The following is a 26,153-nucleotide window of genomic DNA, read 5'->3' as shown; positions in this document are numbered from 1 at the left end:
AAGCAGCACATGGCAGCTGCCAGTCTGGCTATGCACTGGGGACTTTGGGGCTCTGCATACCTGAGCTTCCTGAACAACTCGGGGGCTCTAGGACCCAGAAACTCAATTCACTCAGGAGGAATGCTGGCCAAGGAAAACTGAAGCTTTTCAACTCACTTTGTGGAAATTGCTGGGTGGTGGGGGCAGCTTAGGTTGCTGATTTACACAGCAAGAGGCTCCCAGCGAGTGTCCTCTCTAGTTACTGCACAAAGCTCAAAGGATTTATGGAAGAGAAACGATGAATGTTCTTTTTCTCACCACCTTCCCGAAGCCCCTTTATCTGTCTCTCCCTCAGCCCTGTCATCCATTTTACAGCCACTGGAAAGCCAGCCCTTGTTTAGTCTTGAGCTAATCAAATGAAAGTTAACTGTTTGCACTACCAGTGCAGCATGTTGAGGGCTGGGGAGGGGTGGGAGACACTAAACCTCCAGGCCGAGGGGTGGGGGAGAATGAGCCTGAGGCATTGATTGCTCTCTGGCTGGGTTAGGCCAGGCCACCCAATCCTTTGTGCTGCCCTGTGGAGCCTCCTGCCTGAAGCCCTCCCAGTTCCAGCAGCCATCATTGGACAGTGCAGCTTGGCATGTTCTCCCACCCTTTCTCCCTTTGTACTGGTTCTCTGGCTGGATTAAGCGTCTTGGCTCGCACTAGCAAAGGACCATTTTAGACCATTGGACGGATATTCCCCACCAGAGCTGAAGAAAACATGGATTCTGACAGGTTCTAGAAGGACGTTATTTCTTCCCCTGAGCTAGCTGGTGCTTCCTGTAAACGGGGGAAAGGGGTGTAATATTACTGACCTAGCAGAGATAGTGTGAGGCACGACCTTGGTACAGGGGAGAGGCTCAGTGCATCCCTGCTCTGTAGGCTCTCCCACTTACTAACTGACTGCCCTGGAGGGGTCTGACTTCTCTGAGCCTCTTCCTATAAAAGGGGGAGAATTTAAAGTCAGCCTTGTCACCAAAAGGCCTTGAGGCTGCAGTCGGGCTTACTGAGACCTGTCCCACTGCCCTCACCAGTGTCTTTTTAAGACAGAGACCTTGTGAGTGCATTGGCAGGCAGAGAGGGACCGCAGCGTGGCCTGTAGGAAAGCACTCTGGATTTGTAGGGAATGCACTCAGGGTCTTGTCTAGAATAAGTCAGTTGCCACCCTTGTGGCTCTAGACGGGAAAGTCATTTAGTAATCTGAGCCTCAGACTCACACCTGACTACCTCTGGAGGTGGTATTGACAAATATGGCCCCCGCAGGGCCAGACATGCTCCTTTTAATTTTTTGCAGCCCAGTTGCTGTCACTCTGCCTGAATCATAGAAGGCTTTCTCTGTTTTCTTGGTGGCTGAATGAATTTGAAGCTGCTGAGAGGTCGTAGTTCCTACTTCTATGTGTAGCCCCCTTTACTTGCAGGCTTATGTCTATGGGTCTCTGAGCCTTTGCCAGAAAGTCATGTGTTAGCCAACCCTGATCCCCAGGGACCTTACCTTGCACACGGCTGAAAGCAGAGTACCCTGGCCACTCTTTTGCGTGTGACAGCTGCTCCCTCTGTGCCCCCACGAAGCTAGGTGAGGTACCCTTCCTTAGTGTTCCCTATTAGTGCACTTAGTTCCACAAGTGTTGATTCCAGAGGTGAATGTGGTCACTCTGGGGGTCGCCAGAGATCCCTATATGTGTTCCTTGCCTGGAGCCGATTCGAGTGTGAGGGATGACTGCTACATCCCCACATTTGCTGCAGGGTGAGGGAGAGGCTTCCAAAGGCCCTGGTGATAGAATGGATGGGAAGGGCATGGAACACCTAGGTACAGTGAGGTGAGAATGAATGCATTGAACTCCTCGATACAGTCAAGTGGGAAGCAACCTGATACCACATGACTTAGTATATACCATGGGCCACCACCCTGCCAGAGAGCCCTCTGTATTTACCACACTGGCTGAAGGAGACAAAGTGCTAATTCTGCCCCACCCCCTGGACACACACACACACACACACACACACCCCACACTTTTAAAACAATTTGTACACCCTGACAAACCTGACATCCCTGACAGAAATGCCAGGTTACCTTTCAGAGATGCCCCACCTTGTCAAATCTTGTCTCTGCCTCATCCAAGACTCCATCTGTGCTTTGCTGTGAGGAGCCATTTTTATTATTCCAGGATTTTCATTTTTATTAACCATTTGTGTTCTCATTATAACCAGCCATGACTCCCACCCTTTGATGTTCTAGACCCTGCTCACCTCTTCCCCATCTGATTTCTTTTTCTCCACTTCCCTTGACGTAACCTTAATAGCTCAGTGAAGGATGTCTTTCCCCTAAAGTCTGTGCTGCCTTTAGTGTCTCCCTATTTACTCTTTGCCCCTACTCCATGATTATTTTCAGACCCCCTGTCACATCACCAAGAATTTTCTCACAGTCACATCTTTTGAATTTCTGTAGTGCCTCACAATGTCCTTTTACCTGCCACCACCTCTCTCTCCTCTGCCCTCCTGTCAAGCTGATTTAAGTGTATTTTCTATTTCTACTGCACCCTGATTTTCCTTTCCCTTTGCCCATACCCCCCTCCCCCAAGCTGGGGTAAGTATTCACAAATATCCGATACCCAATGTTTCCATAGTATGCTCTGATGCCCCTTTCAAATCCTCCCAAGCTTACTTAAGCATCTCTTGGATTTTCATAGCACCCTATGATGTCCTCTTTCTTGTCCCAACCCCACGGCAGGTCACATTAGCTTTTCTGTATTTTCGTGGCACCCCACGCTCATCCCTACTACAGCACTTACCACACTGCCAGTTTACATATTTGTCTCTCCCATGTAACCTAGGACATTCTTTAGTACTGAGGGCTGTGTGCTAAGGAGCATTTTCAGAATGTACACTGGTGCTTCACACATACCTGGTGGTCAATAAATGAACAAGGTGTCCTCATCATTATGCTTTTATTTTCCCCCCTATATTTTGCAGTAACTAAGCAAAGTCATGGTACTTTTAGGTCTTCTTTACACAACAGCACACACAAAGGTTTTCAGAAAAGTCAGATGTAAATGCTTCCCCCCACCCTCCTTTCACATTTTACTGGTTATTACAGTTTCAAAGAACAGCCTAGTCAGTGATATAAAATAGGCACCACAGCACAGAATATAATGGAAAGACTTCATTTTATAACAATAGCAAAAGTGTTATACTAAATTTCAGTGACAGGAAAAAGGAGAAAATATCTTTCTTCAAATATCTTAAACATATTGTGACCTTAATCAACACTATATTAAAATTAATAAAACTTTACAATATCTAAAGCAAACGCTCTATTTTGCAGTTAAACTAGTAGCACTGATCACAAATACTAAACACAGTGTACCCCCTTCACTGTAATATTGAACTGAGAACCCAGGTGATGTACTCCTTGGGGTACCCATGAAGCTCTTTACAACACCTCTCCCCTAAAGGTCTGCACCAGTTTTCCCTAAGGGGCAGAGTAACCTCCAGCACCTGAATTGAGGATAGCCTCAACTTCTGCATCATCATCTGAATCCCAATCGTAATTACAAGGCCAGTCCTTGGAGCATCGGTTACGCACCCTTGCCACAAAATGCATGACTTTCAGCTTGCTGGATTCCACGTGTGCTCGAGGTCCCCAGAAGAATTCATACTCTACGGGACTGCTACGGGGCACCGGCTTATAAATCAGGTACCCTCTGCGCACAAACTCTTCTGTGACAACCTTCTTTGGATCGCCAAAGATGCTGTGTTGCCGGCCAGGCTGCATCCCCAACTTCCCCAGCACTTTCCAGACCAGAGCCTCCTTGGCGCTGTTGCCCATGATGAAAATGAGGGCTAATATGGACATCAGGAGACTTTTTTTGGTACCTTGAAAATTGCTCCGGGCTACCGAGGTCTTTTGCGCTTCAGCCATACTGGAGGGTTCCTCAGGGGTGTTGGAGGCCTCCTCCGGAGTGCTTGGGTTTTCCTCTGGGCCGCTAAGGTCGTCCTCGGGGGTGCTCGGGACCACAGAGGCAGCCATCGGGGTCTCCGAAGCTTCTGAGGCCTGTATCTTACGATTGTTGCGGTTCTCTTCTGCGGCCCTTGCGTTACGGCGGCGCCTACTCTTTCGTCCCCGTGGCATGTCTCTTCCTAGGGGCGCTGAGCCTATAGCAATCTTAGGGAAAAATGCTTATAACTTCTGCAGAAAGCAACTATCTCTACCTTAGGAAGAGTCTACTGCCGAAGCCACCAAAGTCAATACAGTCTTTGCAGCAAAAAGCCAGACGTTCTCAGAGACAGCGCTCACTCCCACGCAAACTGACTTGCATGAGCAACCGCCACCTGCATTCGCCCCAATTGCAACCGCGCGAGAATGCTCAGCAGAAGAATTGGCTCCGCCTCGCCTGCCACGCACTCCCATAACTCTCAAAAGGAAGTGGGTGGTTCCTTTACCCAGATTTCCGCCGTCACAGAGGAAAAGGGGCTGGCCACTGCAGGGGTGGGACTTGAGTCGAAAAGACGGCTAGGGATTGGCAAGGTCAGCGGTATGCAGAGAAGAAATGCATAGGATTCCTGTATTTTTCAGTCTAGTACAAGATTTGCTCTTGGGTCTTGGGAAAGAATGTGTCTCCTTCTCCATTTCCCCGGAAGGCAGGCTGGGTGTGTTTGTGTGGTGGTAGGGAGGGGGCGTGGAAAGAATCAGCTAGTCCCAGCTCTCCTTTCCTGTCTTGGTTTACACAGCACATTCGCCATATTTCCAGAAGAAATTCCTGTGTATACTACTCAATTCTTGGGCCCATCGAGGACCCAGATTTGATGCCAATAGCTGAAGTGCCGGACAAGAGGAGATGGAACGGCAAAAGCGAAGAGTATGCAAGAGGTGCAGAGCCTTTAAAATGCTATATATTCACGGGCTTATTAAACAGGGAACTGACTGGATTGGGACTTGCATTTGTACAGCCTCACAGAGGAGCAGACTATTGTCTGGCAGGTCACTTAGGAGGCAATTAGAATAAGAGGAAAGTGGGAATGAAAATGAGCCTTAAAGTGGTTGCCATGGCGATGGAGAGGCAGAAAGGCATTTTAAGGGTGATGATTGACAGGCTTTAGAGTCTGGGTGAAAGAAAATGGGAGAGGGTGGAGAAGTGTAGGTTGGCTCTGAGGTTCCTAGGCTCCGGTCTATCCAAATACTTGATTTATTTTACTTCTTTCTTTCGGTAATCTGAATGTAATTCGGAGCATATTCTGAACTTTATCCACTCCAGGTTTTTGCTCACTGTTTCCTCTGCCTGAATTGCCTTTCCTCTCAGCTCCGAGTATCTAAATTCCATCTGCCTGCTCACAGGCCTTTCTGTCCCTAAAGCTTGCCTTGGTCTGACCAAAAGGGCAGTGAATCAATTTTTGCTCCCTTGAGAAAGGAGTATTTAGGGCAAGTGTGTGCATCTTTCTTTAAAAAAAGTATTGAATTTATTTGAGTGACATTAGCTAATAAAATTATATAGGTTTCAAGTGTGTAATTCTATAATACATAATCTGTATATTGTATTGTGTGTTCACCACCCAGAGGTAAGTCACTATTCATCCCCCCTTTATCCTCTTGTACCTCCTCCCACCCTCCTTTCCCTCTGGTAATCACCATAGTGTTGTCTGTGTCTGTGAGGTGTTTGTTTTTTGTTTTTTTTTGTTTTGCTTAATCCCTTCACTTTTTTCACCCAGCTCTTCAAATCCCTCCTCTCTAGCAGTGGTCAGTCTGTTTCTATTTTGTTTATTTGTTTGTGAGCCTCCCTTTCCTCATCTTTAAAGTGAGGTTAATTAAAGAACCAGTCTCATAGGATTGTGAGAAATGAGATAATGAGTGAAAAGCGCTTATCACACAGGAAGAACAGTCTTTGCCACTCAAGGAGTTTCAGCAGTGTGTGAGAGTGGCATTTAACAGATGCACATTGAGGCAATACATGATAGAACAGATTTTGCGTGTTTTTAGCCAAACTTTTAAAAGCAAGTGAATACTCTTTACCAGTTTTGCTGGAAAAACTTAAAGGCTTGCTTGTCAGGACCTAAGAGTAATCCTACTGAGGGAAAGATTCTTATCTAGCCCCTTGATGTCTCCCAGCCCTGGGTAGAGTTCCTGGAATAAGTTCTGTGCTTGGTGAACTAATTCTTGGGTGGGGCAATGTGACCTGTTCACAAAGCAGAATGGCCCGCTGAACTGCACCCAACGAGGCCAAGTCCTCTGTACATGTGTAGAAGGGGGATGCCTTGTACAGAGGCATGAGCACTGAACTCAGAGCTGGGAATGTGAGTTTTGAGCCAGCCCGTGTCACTTACAAGTTCCTTGACCTTGATGATTTTCCTAGCCTCTGTGTCCTCTAGAAAAGAACAAAAACAAAAACAAAATGAAAAGGCGAATTGCTCCAGTCTTGTCTGTCAGGTTTGTTGTGAGGCACTCTTGGAATCTAACAGCACATACCAGTGACTCTGGGTTAGAGCACATTCCTTTGAGTTCAGCTTTTTTGTTTTGGTTAGGTCTTTGTTTTATGTTTGCTCTTTGTAAATCTATGTGCCTAGAGGACTGCAAAATTACCTGTTATTTCAAATAGCTTCTCCATTCTGATGGGATTTTATGGGAATATAATGCAGGAAACTAATTTTCTTCCCAACAGTCATGTTCTAACTGCAATATTCTTTATATCCAGAGGCTACCAACGCCTCCTGTTGGGGAAGCCTAGTCGTAATCCAGTCTGAGGCAGCGCATGCTTGTTGCTGCATTGCCTCTGCTCACCAACCAGCTGACTGAGGATAGGAGCCATTTCTGTGTCTACAAATATTGTATAGGATTTTTTGAGTAGGTTTATTTTTATATTCATGTTTTAAAATAATTTGTTTTCCAATTCCAGATGACATACAATATTATATTGGTTTCAGATGTACAACATAGTTATGAGACATTTATCCACCTTACAAAGTATTCACCAAATAACCCTGACACCATACATAGTTACAACAATATTATTGACTGTAGTCGCTTTGTTGTACTTTACATCCCTGTGACTATTTTTATAACTGGCAATTTGTAGTTCTTAATTCCTTTCACTTTTTTCACCTGACGTTTAACTGAGTTATTGAATGTAGCTCTAGCTGATTTTAATTTTGTTATAATTTCTTTTAGTACTTGGAATTTACCTTTCTCTTGATCATCAGGAGTTTTGCCATTTCCATTTTTTACAGAACAAATAATTTGTATTTTTGTACCTGTCTTCTTAAACATGTGCTTGGATATCTAGGATCACCATCTATGAATAGAGTTTCTGGGTATATCTTCATAGATATGCTTTGTTACATTTATAAAAATTGGATCATTCTGCACACAATTTTCATTTTATTCTTTTTTCTAATTAACAACACTATTTCCACAAACCATAGTTCTGATGTTTTCTTTATAAAGGCTGAGTGGCGTTCCTTGCATTGTCTTTACAATAATCTTTTGGGTATCCTTCTTTGGGCTGGGTACAGTATATGTCCAAATCATTTCCTCTTCTACAAACAATGCTGCAATAAAAGTTCAATTGTTAGTGTACATGGATTTTAAAAAATGAGCAATATATTCAACTGAGTATGAGACGTTACTTTATGTTCCCAGTGAATGATTTAAAATTCTTCCCTCTTCAGTTGAAACCAAGGTAATTTATGACTTTTTCCTGAATCTTAAACAAGAAGCAAAGTCTTGCCTGATTAAATAATTTTATGATATATAAGGTTGGTTGAACCAAAGTCACTGAATGGGACATTACTGAATGGTTTCCAACAAGTGACTGGTCTAATTAGAGGTTTGGCTGCAGTATGGAGAATGAACTGTGAGGGATGAGAGAGTGTGGGGTGGGAGATTTGATTAGAGGCTGTTGCCCTCATCTAGGTTAATATTAGTGGTGGCCTGAAATACAGTAATGGCAGTGAAGATCATGAGGTGGGAATGGATGGATACCAGAGCTGATCAACAAGCCTTTGGGATTGCTTGCATTCGGGCAGTGAGGGGAAGAAACAGGTTAAGTGGGCCTCGCAGGATTCTGGTTTTGGCAGGTGATAAGATTAAGAATGCAGGGGGAAGCCCTGGCTGGCGTAGCTCAGTGGATTGAGCGCGGGATGTGAACCAAAGTGTTGCAGGTTCGATTCCCAGTCAGGGTACCTGCCTGGGTGGCAGGCCATGGTCCCCAGCAACCGCACATTGATGTTTCTCTCTTTCTATTTCTCCCTCCCTTCCCTCTCTAAAAATAAATAAATAAAATCTAAAAAAAAAGAATGCAGGAGGAGATTCAGGTTGGCTGTCTTGCTCTAATCTTAGGTGCCTTGGCCTTTCTGGAATGGCTCTTTGTTTGATTCACTCTCTCCAGAATCACAGGATTTGAAATGCCTGCAGAAGCCTTCCTAGTCTCAGCCTCTTCCAACACACTGGCCACAGAATAAATAAAGGTGTGGCCAGCCCTCAGAATTGTGGGAAGACTGGATATTATCCATGGAACTTGTGTCTTGTAAGAGATTCAAGGGTAATCTCATACTGGGTTTCCCACAGACTATTTCTCAGAAGCCTAAGTCCCCTCAAAACCCCAAAGTGGGAATATTAGCCAACTCTGCATTATCACAGGAGTAATGATGCTTCCTAAAATTCACCCTGAGGTACTCTGAGGTCTTCAAGGTACTGACTCACTGAAGTAACATCAGGGATAATATAAACAAAAGATGCCAAAAATACTCATGAAATCAGCCCAATGTGCTCTTGTGGACCCTAGTTGCATACCACTGGTAAGCTCTAGGGGCCCTCCTTGGTTATTCCTGGACATGCCCAAACGCTTTTCCATGGAGAATCCTAGGTCTTCATGCTTTCTGTTTAAGGGTTGGAATGACTGAGAGGGAGGTGAAATATCTGCCTCCTGAAAATATAGTATGCAATTACATAAGGTTTCCTATAGCTGTTAACTGAAACAACACTTACTCTTTTTTTATTGTTGTTCATAGTTGCCTCAATTTTCCTCACCTCTTGCTCTCCCCTGCCCTGTTCCCCACCCCTGCATTCCCACAGTCAATCCATACCCCATTGTCCCTGTCGTTGGGTCTTTTATATATGTTCTTTGTCTATTTCCTTCCCCTTCTTTACCCTGTTATCCCTCTTCTCCCTCCACCCCAGTCATTTTCAGTCTGTTCATCTTTCCATTCCTGTGGTTCTATTTTTTTTCATTAGTTTATGTTGTTCATTAGATTCCTCTTATAGGTGAGATCACATGGTATGTCTTTCACTGCCTGGCTTATTTCACTTAGCACAATACTCTTCAGTTTCATCCATGCTGTCACAAAGAGTAGGAGCTCCTTCTTTCTGCTGAGTAATATTCCATTGTGTAAATGTAATATAGTTTTTTGATCCATTCATTTACTGATGGGTACTTAAGTTGTTTCTAGGGCTTGGCTATTGTAAATTGTGCTGCTATGAACATTGGGGTGCATAGGTTCTTTTGAATTGGTGTTTCATGATTCTTAGGGTATAATCCCAGCAGTGGGATCTCTGGATCAAAAGGCAGTTCCATTTTTAGTTTTCTGAGGAAATTCCATACTGTTTTCCACAGTGGCTGCACCAGTCTGCAATCCCACCAACAGTGCACTACAGTTGCCTTTTCTCCACATCCTCTTCAACACTTGTTTGTTGATTTGTTTATGATGACCATTCTGACTGGTGTGAAGTGGTATCTCATTGTGGTTTTCATTTGCATCTCTCTGATGGCTAGTGATGCTGAGCATCTTTTCGTATGTCTCTGGGCCCTCTGTATGTCCTCCTTGGAGAAATGTCTGTTCAAGTCCTTTGCCCATTTTTAATTGGGTTGTTTGTCTTCCTGGAGTGGACTCATGTGACTTCTTTATATATTTTGGAAATCAAACCCTTGTGTGAGGTATCATTGGCAAATATGTCTTCCCATAAAGTTGGTTCTCCTTTCATTTTAAGGCTGTTTTTTTTTAGCTGTGCAGAAGCTTTTTAATTTGATGAGAAGCTTTTCCCATTTGTTTATTCTTTCCTTTATGTCCCTTGCTCCAGGGGACATATCTATAAAAATATTACTGCATGGAATATCTGAGATTTTTCTGTCTATGTTTTCCTCTAGGACTTTTAAGGTGTCATGACTTGCTCTGAGTAGTGTGGACGTTTTGATGATGTTAATTTTTCCAAACCATGAGCATGGTACATGCTTCTATTTATTTGTGTCTTCCTTAGTTTCTTTCTTCAGTGTTGTGTAGTATTCTATAGTTTTCTGAGTACAGGTGTTTTACCTCCTTGGTTAAATTCATTTCTAGGTGCTTACTTTACTTTTGTTGCTATAGTAAATGAGATTTCCCCCCTAGTTTCTCTTTCTGATATTTCACTGTTGGTATCCAAAAATACCATTGTTTTCTGAATATTGACTTTGTATCTTGCTGTTTTGCCAAATTCACTTATTAAATTGAGTAGATTTTTGGTGGGGACTATAGGGTTTTCTATATACACTATCATTTCATCTGCAAACAATTACAGTTTTACTTCCCCCTTTCCAATTTGGATACATTTTATTTCTTTTTCTTATCTGATCGCTGTTGCTAGGGCTTCCAATACTATGTTGAATAGAAGTGGAGAAAGCAGGCACTCTTTTCTTGTTCCTTATCTTAGGGGGAAAGCTCTTAGTTCTTGTCTTTTGAGTATGATCTTGGCACTAGGTTTGTCATTCATGGCCCTCATTATGTTGAGGAATGCTCCCTTTACTTGCATTTGCTAAGCGTTTCTATCATAAATGGGTGCTATACTTTATCAAATGGTTTTTCTGTATCTATTGATATGATCATGTAATTTTTGTCTTTTTGTCTATGTGATGCATTATGTTTATTGATTCATAAATATTGTACCATTCTTACATCCCTGGGATGAATCCCACATGATCATGGTGTATGATCTTTTCGATGTATTGCTGGATGTGATTTGCAAATATTTTGTTGAGGATTTTAGCATCTATGTTCATCAGTGATAGTGGCCTGTAGTTTTCTTTCTTTGTCGTGTCTTTGCCTGGTTTTGGGATTAAGATGATGCTGTCCTCATAAAAAGAGTTCAGGAGTCTTCCCCCTTCTTGAAGTTTTTGGAGTAGTCTGAGAAGAATAGGAAATAACTCTTCCTTAAATGTTTTTTTTTTTAATTCTCCTATGAAACCATCCAGTCCAGGGCATTGTGTGATGGGAGTTTTTTAATTACTGCTTCAATCTCACCAGCTGTTATTATTCTATTTAAGCTTTCTGTTTCTTCTTCAGTTATGGAAGATTATATTTTTCTAGAAATTTGCCCATTTCACTCAGGCTTTAAAATTCCTTGGCATATAGTTGTTCATGGTAATTTCTTACACTCCCTTGTATTTCTGTGGTATCAGTTGTAATTTCTCATTTTTCATTTCTGATTTTGTTTATTTTGGTCTTCTTTTTTTTTCTTAATGCATCTGGTTAAAGTCTTGCCAATTTTGTTGATCTTTTCAAAGAACTAGCTCCTGGATTTATCGATCCTTTGAATTGTTCTTTTAGTTGCTATGTCATTTCATTCTGCTCTGATCCTGGTTATTTCCTTTCTTCTGCTTGCTCTGAAATTTGTTTGTTGTTGTTCCTCTAGTTCTTGTAGCTGTAAGGTTAGGTTGTTTATTCGAAATGTTTCTATCTCTTTTAGGTAGGTCAGTATCGCTATGAACTTCCCTCTCAGGACTGCCTTCACTGTGTCCCATAGGTTTTGGAGTATTGTGTGTTCATTTTCATTTGTTTCCAGAAGCTTTTTGAACTCTTCCTTGATGTCCTTATTAACCCATTTATTGTTTAATAGCATGCTATTCAATGTCCGTGAATTTGAATGTTCTTGAGATTTTTCCTTAAGGTTGGTTTCTAACTTCAACTCCTTGTGTTCTGAGAAAATGCTTTATATAGTTCCAATTTTCTTGAATTTTTTGAAGCTTGTTTTGTGTCCTGTCATGTGGTCTATCTTTGAGAATGTTCATGTGCACTTGAAAAGAATGTGTATTTTGCTTCTTTGGGGTGAAAGGTTCTACATATATCACTTAAGTCCATTTGATCTAAAGTGTCATTCAGTGCCATGATATCCTTATGAATATTTTGTTTGGCAGATCTATCCATTGCTCACAGTGGGGTGTTAAAATCCCCTAGTATAAGTGTGTTGCTATCTCTTCCTTGAAGTCCTCCAAGACTTTCCTTATATATTTGGGTTCTTCTATATTGGGTGTATATATGTTTATAATGTTTACATCTTCGTGTTGAATTCTTTTCTTGAGTATTATGAAGTGTCCTTCTGTGTCTCTTTTTATGGCCTTTGTTTGTTTTTTTTTTAATAGTAACAATCAGTCTTTTTTTAAAAAAATATTTTATTTATTTATTTTTTAGAGAGGGAAGGGAGGGAGATAGAGAGAGAGAAACATCAATGTGCGGTTGCTGGGGGTTATGGCCTGCAACCCAGGCATGTACCCTGGCTGGGAATCGAACCTGGGACACTTTGGTTCCCAGCCCGATGGCCTTTGTTTTGAAGTCTATTTTGTGTGATGTAAGTATTGTTACCCTGGCTTTTTTTCCCTGTCCATTTGCGTGGAATATTTTTTCCATCCCTTCACTTTCAGTCTGTTATAGATATTTTGTTTTGAGGTGGGTCTCTTATGGGCAGCATATGTGCGGGTCATGTTTTGTCAGTCATTCAGCTACCCTATGTCTTTTGATTGGAAGGTTTAATCCATTTACATTCAAGGTTATTATTGTTAGGTACTTAGTCATTGCCATTTTCCCCCTTTGTACCTGTGTTCCTCTCTCTCACTCTTTTCCTTCATCTTTTTAAAAGATTTATTTATTTATTTATTTATTTTTAGAAAGAGAGGAAGGGAGGGAGAGAGGAAAAGAAACATTAATGTGTGGTTGCCCCTTGTGTGTGCGCCTCCAACTGGGGACCTGTCCCTCAACTCAGGCATGTGCCCTGACTGGGAATAGACCTGACAACCCTTTGATTTGCAGGCTGGCACTCAATCCACTGAAGCACATCAGCCTGGGCTTACTTCATCTTCTTACAGCAGTCCCTTTAGCATGTCTTGCAGTGCTGGTTTGGTGGAGGTATACTCTTTGAGCCTTCTTTTGTCTGGGAAACTCCTTATTTGGCCCTCCATTTTAATTGAGAGCCTTGCTGGGTAGAGTAGTCTTGGTTGAAGGCCTTTACTTTTCATTACTTGGAATATTTCTTGCCATTCCCTTCTTGCTTGTAGTGTTTCTGTTAAGTAGTCAGCTGCTAGCCTTATCATAGCTCCCTTGTATGTTACTTCCTGTTTCTCCCTTGCTGTCTTTAATTAAGATTCTCTGTCTTTAAAATTTGGCATTTTAATTATGATGTGCCTTGGAGTAGGACTCTTTGGGTTCATCTTATCGGGACCCCCTCTTCTTCATGAACTTGCATGGCTTTTCCCCTCTCCAGGTTCGGGAAGTTTTCTGTCATTATTTTTTTCAAACAGGTTTTCTGTCCCTTGCTCCTTTTCGCCTATTTCTGGTATTCCTATGATTTGAATGTTGTTGTGTTTAATGTTGTCTTGCAGTTCCTTTAAGCTGTCTTTATATTTTTTTAGTCTTTTTCGTGCACCTGCTCTACCTGGGTATTTCTTTATACCTTGTCTTCCAGCTCACTAATTAGGCCCTCTGCTTCACCCAGCCTGTGTATAATTCCTTCCAGTGTATTTTTTATTTCAGATATTGTATTCTTCATTTCTCCCTGGTTCTTGTTTATAGTTCCTATTTCCTTTTTCATTCTGTTGTAGTTCTCACTTAGTTCCTTGTAGGTGTCAGTGAGTTCCTTGAGCATCCTTATAACCATTCATTTGAATTCTATATCTCATAGTTTGTTTCCCTCCATTTCATTTAGCTCTTTTACTGGGGAATTTTACATTCCTTTCCATTGCAGGTTCTTTCTTTGTCTCCCCATTTTAGGTGACTCTTTTTGTTAGTTTCTGTGAGTCCCAATGCTCTGTTTTGCCACCTATCTTCGTAGGGTGAACTGCTGAGGTTGGGGTTTTGTGGGACTCAGCAGTGTGGTCTCTGTGATCTCTTTGTCTGTATGCTCTAGGATTGCCCTTTCTATCATTTGTGTGGGTTCTCTTGTACTTGGGGTTTATCTGTTGGTGTCTCCTTTGTTGGTGGGTTCTACCTCCAGCGAGTATACTGGTATTCTCAACTCCCAGCTTGTCTTGTATGTTGTTGTACAGATGTTGGTTAACAAAGCAGTATTACCAGACAACCAAACCTATGCCTGCAAAAAAAACCCCTACCACATCAGCATTCTCAACCACAATTGAACTAAGATTAATAAAGGTGAAGAGAGATTGTGGATATTATAAGATATGACAAAGGTAATATGAGATGACTGAAAGAGGAGAGAATGTTGTTTTGTGATAAGACAGAGGAGAATTGATAAGAGTTGGGATAGAACCAAGGCAAAGAAAGGGAAAGAGCAAAATTTACAATGTAAGCAAAACACAAAAGGGTGATAGGAACAATGTGGTAAGAAGGAAGAGTATACTATGAAGTTTGAAGTAAATTTAAAATGTATTGGAACAACAGGAGCCAAATTGCAGAAAAACCACAGCAGGATCAATAGCAATGACAGCTGAATGAAGTTTAATAAGTTGGAATGGAAATAAGAATATTGTAGAAAAGCAAAAAGTGAATATGAGATGTCTACAGTAAAGAAAAATGATTTTGAGAGGATGGAGGAAGCAAGCTAATAAGAGTAAGATGTAAAGCTGAGGTTGAGAGAGTGGAAAAAGGAGAGAAAAAGGGGGAGAGAGAAAGCAATGAAATAAAATTCCTTATTTACCTGATCAGGGGTAGAGAAAGGGAAATGGAGTTTGACAATAGGGGAGTATTCTATGGAATTTAAAGTACAAACAAATAGTGTGCAAATAGGAGAACCTTTGGAGAAGTACCACAATAACTGTGATATTTCACTCAACTAGCTACTGTTCATGAAAGGTGAAAAAGGAATGACTCTTATTAGAAAGGGAAAAGAATGTGAGCTGACTTAAGAAAAAAGAACACTTATGCGACTTTAGAGTGAGGAGAAATAGTGAGATTAAGGGATAGAAACTTGGTGTAGTGTGAGAGAAAATAAAGTTAACCACAACAGTAATAAAGCTCAGGAAGATGGCAAAATAGATTAAATCCAGGGAGAGGTGCTGTGTGGGATTTGGATAACGATAGTATAAGAAATATATAATATGAATTAAAAGTAAAAGACCAAGAGTAGTGTGTTATTCAGAATACGAGTGAAGTGAAAGGAAAAAAATTAAAATACAGTATGAAAGGAAGAATAAAAAAAACAAATAAAACAATAAAAACAAACAAATAGCCCTGGCTGATGTGGTTCAGTGGATTGAGTGCCGGCCTGCAAACCAAAGGGTAGCTAGTTCAATTCCCAGTCAGGGCACATGCCTGGGTTATGGGCCAGGTCCCCAGAAGGGGGTGAGCGAGAAACAACCACACATTGTTGTTTCTCTCCCTTTCTTTCTCCCTCCCTTTTTCTCTCTTTAAAAATAAAAAAAATAAAAAAATCTTTAAAAATAAACACAAAAAAAACCCCTAAATGAATGGAAAAGTGAGAAATAAAAAAACATGCAATTTCTGAAGGTGAGCAAAGTGAAATTTGTCTCAAATGTTGATGTTCACCTTCTGACTTTTTCTGGATCTGTCTCAGATTTTCTCATAGCTCCAGGTCTTATTGTCTTACTCTTGGTGGGGTGGGGGGCAGAAGAGCCTCCTACTGATTTTAAACTTGCCAATCTGGTTTTGCAGGTCTTCTTGGATCCTGCAGGCAGAGGGGGGCTGAGCTCCATTTTTTTCTTTTTCTGTGGTTCCAGGAGGATAAGGGCTCAGTCTGGCCTACAGTAATCATAGGTGTCCAGTTTCCAGCCCATGCCCTGAGAGCACTGGGCGGCCTGCACTGTCCACTCTGTATTTGCTCCAGGCCGGCTCGGATAATCCACCTCATTTTGCAACCCTTTGATCAATTCCTGAGGTGCACTGAGTGGGAACAAATCAGGTCGCCCCTTTCCTTCTTTGTTGGCTTGGCAGCTCAGGCAGCGGGAGGTCCCTGCAGGGTGGCTCAGTTCCCCTATTGAATGAAGTCTGGGGGCTGCTGCATCTCTGCACCCCTTCTGACCCCTTTGATCAGTCCGTGAGGTGTCCTAAGTGGGAGCAAATCAGTCCCCTCCTCCCTCTTCACTGGCCTGGCCGTTGCTCTAGAGTGAGGTCCCTGTAAGCACAAGGCCCCGCCCAGTGGCTGAGATCATCTTTTGAGGAAAGTTCCCTTGGGTGCCACCTGCCACTCCTAACAAACGTCCAGCTTTCCACACATTCCAACTCTGACCATTTCAGAGTCTATCTGGGTCATGGCCAGTCACAGCCCCTCTCTTTTCCCATTTCCAGGTGTCACCTGGCACCCCAATTTGAGATCTAAGATTGTCCTTTATTCAATTTATGTAGGCATTCTTGTTGTACTTGGGCTTTGAATACTGGCAGCTCATTCATGGTTGGGGTCTCCCCTCCAACTGGCTGACTGGAAGTCACAACCCCACCACATCTTGTATGCTGTTGTACAGATGCTGGTTAACAAAGCAATACTACCCAGAAAACCAAACCACACCAGCAAAAATATCCCCTTGCCACATCTGCAATATCAACAGCAATTGACCTAATATTAATAAAGGTGGAGAGAGATTAAGAACATTATAAAATAGGAAAAGGGAATATGAAATGACTAAAGGAGAAAAAATTATTTTGAGTGGGAAGAGGCAGGAGAAATAATAAGAGTAGGAAATAGAAAAAGGTGAAAAAAGGGAGAATATAAAATTTAAAATGTAAGTAAAACAGGGAAGGGAGATGGCAAAATGGAGTAAGAAAAGGGAAGAATATAATATGAGGTTTGAAATAAATTTAAAATGGCAGTGAATCAAAGGGAACAAAATTGCAGAAAAAACACAACAGGGTCAATCACAATGATGGCCAAGCAAAGATTAATAAAGGCAGAAAGAAAATAAGAATATTATATGAAAGAGAATATGAGATGCATACAGTAAAGAAAAATGATTTTGAGAGGATAGAGGGAAGAGAAATAATAAGAGTAAGGAATAAAATCCAGGGTAAGAAAGGGAAGAATAAAATTCCAAACTCATAAGCAAGGGCAGGAGGAAGGCAAAATAGAGTAAGACGGGGAGAGTGACCTATGAGATGTGAAATTAAAAAAGAAAGTGAACATAAAAGAATACAGGTGAAGAAGAACAGCAATAATCATAATATCCACAACAAACAGGCCACAATTTATAAAGGTGTAAAGAAAATAATATAAGAAGGGGAAAAAGAATGTGAGCTGATTAAAGGAAAGAAGAATGCTTTTGAGAGGATAGAGGAAGGAGAAATAGTAAGAGTAAGGAATAGGAACAAAGCATAGTGTAGCAGAAAATAAAATTTACAATGAAAATAAGAAAGGTCAGGAAGAAGGCAAAATGGAGTAAGACATGAGAAGGGTACAATGTGAGATTTGAAATAGTAAACTAAAAAATAATATGAAGTCTGAATAAAAAGGATAAAAAAATAAAAGACAAAGAATAGTGAATTAATTGTAATACAATTGAAGCAATAGAAGAAATATTAAAAGGCTATGCAAAAGAAAGAAAAAAAAACACAAATTCTGAAGAGGAATGAGGTGGAATTCATCTCAGTAGTTTGGTGTTTGCCTTCTGTCTTTTCTTTCTGGATCCTCCTCCTGGCCTTTTACCAGCTCAAGGTCCCGGTGTGGGTTGTCCAACTTCTGGCAGCACCACCTGTATCACCTTCACCTGCTTCTAGAGGGGGCTTCTGTTGTGATTGGGAGGGTGGGACACCTGGGTTTCTGTTCAGTCTTCTAGCAGAATTGTGGGTGTGTTCCTCCTGCCCCTGCCCCACCTGTCTTAGTCTGTCCCAGTTTATTTCCAGTAATGTATAGTTTCTGATGAATTAGCTGTCTGTTTCGAGAGGGGCCAATCTTGTAAGGGGGTCAGCTCTTTCCTGCTTGATGCCCATGGCAGTTGTGTGTGCAAGCTGAGGCAGGGCAGGGTCCTGATTCCTCCTTCCTGCACTCATTTCTGATCTCCCTGCCTTGCTACTCTCAGCGGAATAGGGCCTTAGGAACCAGAGTATCTTTTAAAATATATTTTATTGATTATGCTATTACAGTTGTCCCATTTCCCCCCTTCACTTTTCCCCACCGTGCACACCCCCTCCCACCCACATTCCCCCCCTTTAGTTCATGTCCATGTGTCATACTTATAAGTTCTTTAGCTTTTACATTTCTCATACTATTCTTAACCTCCCCCTGTCTATTTTCTACCTACCATCTATGCTACTTATTCTCTGTACCTTTTCCCCCTCTCTCCCCCTCCCACTCCCCTGTTGCTAACCCTCCATGTGATCTCCATTTCTGTGGTTCTGTTCCTGTTCTAGTTGTTTGCTTAGCTTGTTTTTGTTTTGTTTTAGGTGTGGTTGTTAATAATTGTGAGTTTGCTGTCATTTTGCTGTACATGTTTTTTATCTTATTTTTTTTAGATAAATCCCTTTAACACTTTATATAATAAGGGCTTGGTGATGATGAACTCCTTCAACTTGACCTTATCTGAGAAGCACTTTACTTGCCCTTCCATTCTAAATGAAAACTTTGCTGGATAGAGTAATCTTGGATGTAGGTCTTTGCCTTTCATGACCTGGAATACTTCTTTCCAGCCCCTTGCCTGTAACATCTCTTTTGAGAAATCAGCTGATAGTCTTATGGGAACCCCTTTGTAGGTAACTGCCTCTTTATCTCTTGCTGCTTCTAGGATTCTCTCCATCATTTTAATCTTGGGTAATGTAGTTATGATGTGCCTTGGTGTGTTCCTCCTTGGGTCTAACTTCTTTGGGACTGTCTGAGCTTCCTGGACTTCCTGGAAGTCTATTTCCTTTGCCAGACTGGGGAAGTTCTCCTTTATGATTTGTTCAAATAAATTTCCACTTGTTGCTCCTCCTCTTCTTATGGTACTCCTATAATTCAGATGCTAGAAAGTTTAAAGATGTCCTGGAGGTTCCTAAACCTCTCCTCATTTTTTTGAATTCTTGTTTCTTCATTCATTTCTGGTTGTATGTTTCTTTCTTCCTTCTGGTCTGCACTGTTGATTTGAGTCCCATTTTCCTTCCCATCGCTATTGATTCCCTGTACATTTTCCCTTATTTCATTTAGCATAGCCTTCATTTTTTCATGTAATTTGAGACCAAATTCAACCAATTCTGTGAGCATCCTGATTACCAGTGTTTTGAACTGTGCATCTGATAGGTTGGCTACCTTTTTGTTGCTTAGTTGTATTTTTTCTGGGGCTTTGATCTGTTCTTTCATTTGGGCCATTTTTTTTGTCTTGATGCACCTGTTAGGTAGTGAGGGGTAGAGCCTTAGGTGTTCACCTGGGTGGGGCATCCCAGTCACTGGGTTGTGACCTGTATGTGGGGGAAAGGGGTCTGAGAGGGAACAATGGTGCTTGCTCCACTCTCTGATGGATTTCAGTCACTTCTCCCACTTCCCACAAGCAAATTGGGCCCTTCTGGTGCTGATTCCCATGTGTGTGGGTTTGTGTACATTCTAGGACCCTATGGGTCTCTCCAACGAACTTTCCTGTGAGGCTGGGAGTTTTTCCCGCTGCCGCCTCAACCCCCACAGGTGTTTTCAGTCAGTGGTTTGAGCCTTTATTTCCCCGCACTGGGACCCCGGGTTGTGCAGTCTGTCCCACTCCCTCTTTGTTTCGCCTGGTTTGTCTGCATGAGAATGTGGGATCACCTGCACCACAATCTGCTGCCTTGCTGGGTCTGCCAGCTGCCGCCCTGCCGAGAGACCTTTCTGCCCTGGCTGCCCAACTTCACCCCTTCTACCGGTCTGGATGAATGTGTCTTCTTTAACTCCTTGGTTGTCAGACTTCCGTATAGTTCGATTTTCTGTCAGTTCTTGTTGTTTTTTGTTTTTAAATTGTTGTTGCCCTTCTTTTGGTTGTGCGAGGAGGCTCAGTGTGTCTACCTATACCTCCATCTTGGCTGGAAGTCAGGAACCAGTGTATTTTGTCTCCCTAATGGAGCTTCAAAATGGGCCCCTGTGTGCATTTTTCTTTTTGTCTTTCTCTTGTGGCTAGCACCTTGCAAGGGGTTCTTGAGCCTGTCCTACTTGTTTTGCATATCTTCCCCATTGGTGGTTCTTGTGATCCTGCAGAAGGTGGGGCCTGGGTGGGTCCTTCCCTTCCTGGAGGCTGGGAGATTTGATCTCCACTGGGGACTAGTGCTCTATCTGACTGTAAATAATTGCAAGTGCTCAACTCCCACCCATCCAGTTCCCAGCCCACTGCCATGGCAACAGACTGAGTCTTGAACTCTCCACTCTGTTCAGCCTTCACCCTATTAGCTACTCTAGGATGGGGCTGAGCAATTCCCTCTCTGTGCACTTTTTTGATCTCTCTGTCCATCTCCATTCAGTGGGAGCAAACTGCACCCTCAGTCCTTTCCCCTTGCTGGCAGGGCAGCTGTGCAAAGGGTCCCTGCCCTGCATGCTTCAGTTCCCCTTTTAAAAAGTCCTTTTGGGCACTCCCAATGCAGCTCTGAGTCCAGCTTTCTGGACACACTACCTTTCCAAAAATACAAAAGTCTCTCACAGTCACAGCTGGCCATGGCCTGCCTCCTCCACCCAACCTAGGTGCAGATAGAATCCCTCTCTCTCTCTAGCACTCTCCTGGTTAGCATTTGCCACTGCAGGTATGGGTGTGCTGCTCGCTGTGTGTATGTGCTGCCTGGATCTCCCTGACTTTGTGTACCCAAGTCAGTCCTGGCCAGGGTTTGGGGGTTCTCTGCCCTGAGAAGAGAGGGAGCCACAAAGCTGTGGTCTCTGACCAGGCTTTCTGTGGCTGCAGGTGCAATGCATGGGGTATTTCCCCTTCAACCTATAAAATCTCCTTACCGCCCATTGTGAAGCATCTTCTGTACTCCTTGGCTTCCAGACTTCCTATCAGCTAAGATTCCATTGAATGTTCAGTTTATTTTTTGGAAGATCAGCCAAGTATCCAAGTTGAGGACAAGAGCAAGTGGACTCAGTTTCTACCCACTTGGCTGCCATCTTCTCTTCTTCTTTACTCTGGAATGTCTTAATTTTTCCTTAATTTTTTCCATTTTACAGACTTTGTTTTTATAGAAGTTTTAGGTTCACAACAAAATTGAGCAGAGGGTCTAGAGAGTTTCCATGTATTTCCTACACCCACCCCCATATTCACAGCCTCCATGACTATCAACACCTCACACCAGTGTGGTACATTTGTTATAACTGATAAACCAACATTACGTATCGTTATCCCCCAAACTCCATAGTTTACACTGTTGGTGTTGTATATTCTATGCATTTAGAAAAATGTATAATGACATATTTCCAACATTATAGTATCATACAGAATAGTTTCACTGACCTAAAAATCCTTCGTGCCCTATTTATCCCTTCTTTCCCCTAGCCCCAGGCAAGCACCGATCTTTTAAATGTCTCAATAGTTTAGACATTTTCAGAGTGCCATATACTTGGTACCACACAATATACTTGGCATCACACAATATGTAGCCTTTTGCCCTGGCTGGCGTAGCTCAGTGGATTGAGCGCGGGCTGTGAACCAAAGCATCACAGGTTCGATTCCCAGTCAGGGCACATGCCTGGGTTGCAGGCCATGACCCCCAGCAACTGCACATTGATGTTTCTCTCTCTTTCTCCCTCCCTTCCCTCTCTAAAAATACATAAATAATCTTTAAAAAATATATGTAGCCTTTTCATTTTGACTTTTTACATTTAGTAATATGCATTTAAGATTCTTCTGTTTTTCCATGCCTTGATAGCTTATTTCTTCTTAGTGCTGAATAATATTTTGTTCTTTGAATGTACCACCGTTTATTTATCCATTCACCTACTAAAGACATCTTTGTTGTTTCCAAGTTCTGCCAATTATGAAAAAGCTGCTATAAGAGTCTGTGTGTAGGATTTTGTGGGGACATAAGTTTTCAACCCCTTTGGGTAAATACCAAGAAGCACATGCTGAACCACATGGTAAACTAAAGAGTATGTTTAGTTTTGTCATAAACCACCGAGGTGTCTTCCAATGTGGCTATAACATTTTGCATTCTCACTAGCAATGAGTGAGAGTTCCAGTCATTCCATAGCCTTGCCAGCATTTAGTATTGTATATATCCTGGATATTGACCTTTTTAAACAAGTGTATAGTGGTATGTCATTGTTGTTTTAATTTGCATTTCTTTGATGATATTGTAGAGCATCTATTCACATGCTTATTAATCATCTTTATATTCTCTTTGGTAAAGTGTCTGTAAAGGTTTTTGGCCTATCTTTAGTCAAGTTTTTTTCTTATTATTGAGTTTTAAGAGTCTTTTGAATATTTTGGATAACAGTTCTTTATCAGATGTGTCTTTTGCAAATATCTTCTCCCAGTCTGTGGCTTGTATTAATTCTCTTGACATTGTCTTCTGCAGAGCAGAAGTTTTTTTTTTTTTTAAATAATTATGTCAAGCTTATCAATTATTTCCTTCATGGATTATATCTTTGTTGTTGCATCTAAAAATGCATCACCATACCACAGATCATCTAGGTTTTCTCTGATGTTATTTTCTAGGAGTTTTACAGTTTTGCATTTTAAATTTAGGTTCCTGATCCATTTTGAGTTAATATTTGTGAAGGGTATAAGGTTTGTGTTTAGATATATTTTTTCCTTGTGAGTGTCTAGTTGTTCCAGCACAATTTGTTGAAAATATTATCTTTCTCCACAGCTCAACCTTTGCTCCTTCATCAAAGATCAGTTGACTATACTTGTATAGGTATATTTTTAGGCTCTTGGTTCTGTTGCATTGGTTTGTTTGCCTATTCTTTTGCCAGTAACACACTCTCTTGATGACTGTGGGTTTATAATCGGTCTTGACATTGGGTAGTGTCAGTGTTCCAACTTTGTTCTCCTTCAAAATTGTGTTCACTTATTCTGGATCTTTTTTCTCTCCATACTAACTTTAAAATCAATTTGTCAATATTCACAAAATAACTTGTTGGGATTTTGACTGGGATTGCATTGAATCTATAGATCAAGTTGGAAGGAACAGCAATCTTGACAATACTGAGTTTTTCTATCCATGATCATGTAAAAACTACACATTTATTTAGTTTTTTAATGTCTTTAATTAGAGTTTGAAGTTTTACTCATATAGATATTGTGCATATATTTTTAAGATTTTTACCTAAGTGTATACTTCTTTTGTGGTCATGTAAATGGCACTGTGTTTTTAATTAAAAAGAAAAGTACTTCTTTACCACTAGTACATTGGGAATTTATTGACCTTTGAATATTAACCTTGTATCCTGCAAGTTTGCTATAATTGCTTATTAGTTCCAGTTGTTTTTATATTGGTTCTTTCAGATTTTCTATCTAGATGATAAGTCAACTGCAAACAAAGAGTTTTATTTATTCCTTTCAAATCTGTATACACTTTATTTTCTTTTTGTGTCTTATTGTATTAGCTAAGATTTCCATTATGATGGTAAAAAGGAGTATTGGGAGTGGAAATTTTTGCCTTTTTCCTGATCTTTGTGAGCATGCTTCAAGTTGCTCACTACTAAGTATGATTTTATCTGTAGGTTTTGTGTGAGTGTTCTTTATCTGGTTGAAGAAGTTTCACCTTTATTCCTAGTTTGAGAGTTTTATATCATTAATAGGTGTTGGATTTTGTTAAATGCTTTTCTGCACCTGTTGATATGATAATGTGATTGTTCTTGTTTAGCCAATTGTGATGGATTACCTTCATCTTCAAACGTTGACCTAGGTTTGCATGCTGGGATAAACTGCACTTGGTCATGGAGTATAATTCTTATATTCTTGGATTTGATTTACTAATATTTTCTTAAGTGTTTTAGCTCTATGCTAATGAAGGCTATTGTAATGTATTTGTCTGATTTTGGTATTAGGGTAACACTGGCTTCATAGAATGTTCTAGGAAGTATTTTCTCTTCCTTTATTTTCTGAAGGAAATGATAGAGCATTGATACAATTTCTTCCTTAAGTATGTGATAGAATTCACCAACGAACCCTTCTGGATCTGGAGCTTTGTGTTTTGGAAGTTTATTCATCAATGACTCAATTTGTTTAATTCAAGCCTTTTCAGATTTTCTATTTCTTCTTGTGTGAGTTTTGGCAGATTGTGCCAAGGAATGGTCCATTTTAACTAGGTTATCAAATTTGTGAACATAGAGTTGTTCATAGTATTCCTATAGTATCCTTTTAATGGTCAGGGGATCTGTAGTAATGTGCCTTCCTTCAGTTCTTTTTTTTAATTGTTGTTCAGTTACAATTGTCCCCATTCCACCCCCCAACCTTTGCTCTCCTCTGCCCTGTCCAACCCCTGCTCTCAAAGGCAATCCTCATCCCATTGTCTTTCACCATGGGTCCTTTATACAAGTTCCTTGACTTGACCCTTCCCCTTCTTTAGCCCATTATCCCCTCCCCTCTCCCCTTTGATCACTGTCAGTTCTTTATTTCCATGTCTCTGGTTCTGTTTTGCTCATTAGTTTGTTTTATTGATTAGGCTCCTGTTATAGGTGAGATCATATGGTATTTGTCTTTCACTGCCTTGCTTGCTTCACTTAGCACAATGCTCTAGTTCTGTCCATGCTGTCACAAAGGGTAGGAGCTCCTTCTTTCTTTCTGCTACATAGTATTCCATTGTGTAAATGTACCACAGTTTTTTGATCCACTCATTCATTGATGGGCACTTAGGCTGTTCCTAGCACTTGACTATTGTGAATAACACTGCTGTGAACATTGGGGTGCATAAGTTCTTTTGAATTGGTGTTTCAGGATTCTTCAAGTATATTCTCAGCAGTGGAATTGCTGGATCAAAAGGCAGTTCCATTTTTAGTTTTTTAAGGAAATTCCATACTGTTTTCCACAGTGGCTGCACCAGTCTGCATTCCCACTAACAATGCACTAGGGTTCCCTTTAATCCACAACCTCACCAGCACTTGTTATTTGTTGATTTGTTTGTGATGGCCATTCTGACTGGTGTGAAGTGGCATCTCATTGTGTTTTAATTTGCATCTCTCTGATGGCTAGTGATGTTGAACATTTTTTCATGTGTCTCTGGGCCCTCTGTACATCCTCCTAGGAGAGTATCTATTCAGCTCCTTTGTCCATTTTTAATTGGATTGTTTGTCTTACTGGTAGGGAGTCATGTGTGTTCTTTATATATTTTGGAGATCAAACCCTTGTCTCAGGTATCATTGGCAAATATGTTTTCCCATAGAGTTGGTTCCCTTTTTATTTTGCTGATGTTGTCCTTAGCTGTGCCAAGCTTTTTAATTTGATGTAGTCCCATTTGTTTATTCTTTTCTTTATATTCCTTGCCCTAAGGACATATTGGTGAAAATATTGCTGTGTGGGATATCTGAGATTTTCCTGCCTACGTTCTCCCCTAGGACTTTTATTGTGTTGCAATTTATATTCGAGTCTTTTATCCATCCTGAGTTTATTTTGGTGTATGGTGTACGCTGGTGGTCTAGTTTCATTTTTTTGCATGTAGTTGTCCAGATCTCCCAACATCATTTATTGAAGAGCCCATTTTTACTCCATTTTATGTTCCTGCTCCTTTTGTCAAATATTAATATAATATTATGGTCATAATATTTGACCATAGAGACTTGGGTTTCTTTCTGGGCTCTCTATTCTGTTCCATTGATCTATGTGTCTGTACTTATGCCAGTATCAGACTGTTTTGATTACAGTGGCTTTGTAATACAGTTTTCTGATATTAGTAAATTGATCCATCTCTTTGTTCTTAGTTAGTTTAGCTAGAGACATATGATTTTATTGATCTTTTCAAAGAACCAGCTTTTGGTTTTATTAATTTTGCTCTGTTAATTTCCCTTTCTTTATTTTATTGATTTTTGCTCTAATTTTTATTATTTTTTCACCTAACTTACTTTTTTTCTAGTCTCCTAATATGGA

At 41.1% G+C, this 26,153-nt stretch overlaps 2 protein-coding genes across 3 annotated transcripts in view; one reads left to right on the top strand and one right to left on the bottom strand.

Annotated features, from left to right (window-relative positions):
• Positions 1-2,949: 2,949 nt before the first annotated feature.
• Positions 2,950-4,402, bottom strand: MAGEH1 (MAGE family member H1). The gene has a single exon (XM_045833017.1). It carries the CDS (start codon positions 4,148-4,150, stop codon positions 3,491-3,493), a length of 660 nt encoding a protein of 219 aa, XP_045688973.1. The 5' UTR covers positions 4,151-4,402; the 3' UTR covers positions 2,950-3,490.
• A 124-nt stretch (positions 4,403-4,526) lies between these two features.
• RRAGB (Ras related GTP binding B) overlaps positions 4,527-26,153 on the top strand; it is a 56,981-nt gene continuing 35,354 nt past the window's right edge. The window contains exons 1-2 of one of the 2 annotated variants that reach the window (XM_045832659.1): positions 4,527-4,546; positions 4,750-4,888. In XM_045832659.1, the coding sequence (XP_045688615.1) occupies positions 4,857-4,888 (32 nt within the window). In that variant the 5' untranslated portion in view covers positions 4,527-4,546; positions 4,750-4,856. The other variant, XM_045832649.1, reaches the window with a different exon arrangement.

The sequence above is a fragment of the Phyllostomus hastatus genome, unplaced genomic scaffold (genome assembly GCF_019186645.2).
Source record: "Phyllostomus hastatus isolate PE091 unplaced genomic scaffold, TTU_PhHast_1.1 phas_contig_10, whole genome shotgun sequence".
NCBI lineage: Eukaryota > Metazoa > Chordata > Mammalia > Chiroptera > Phyllostomidae > Phyllostomus > Phyllostomus hastatus.
Note: the sequence above shows the minus strand (reverse complement) of the source record. Positions and strands in the feature narration are given on the sequence as shown.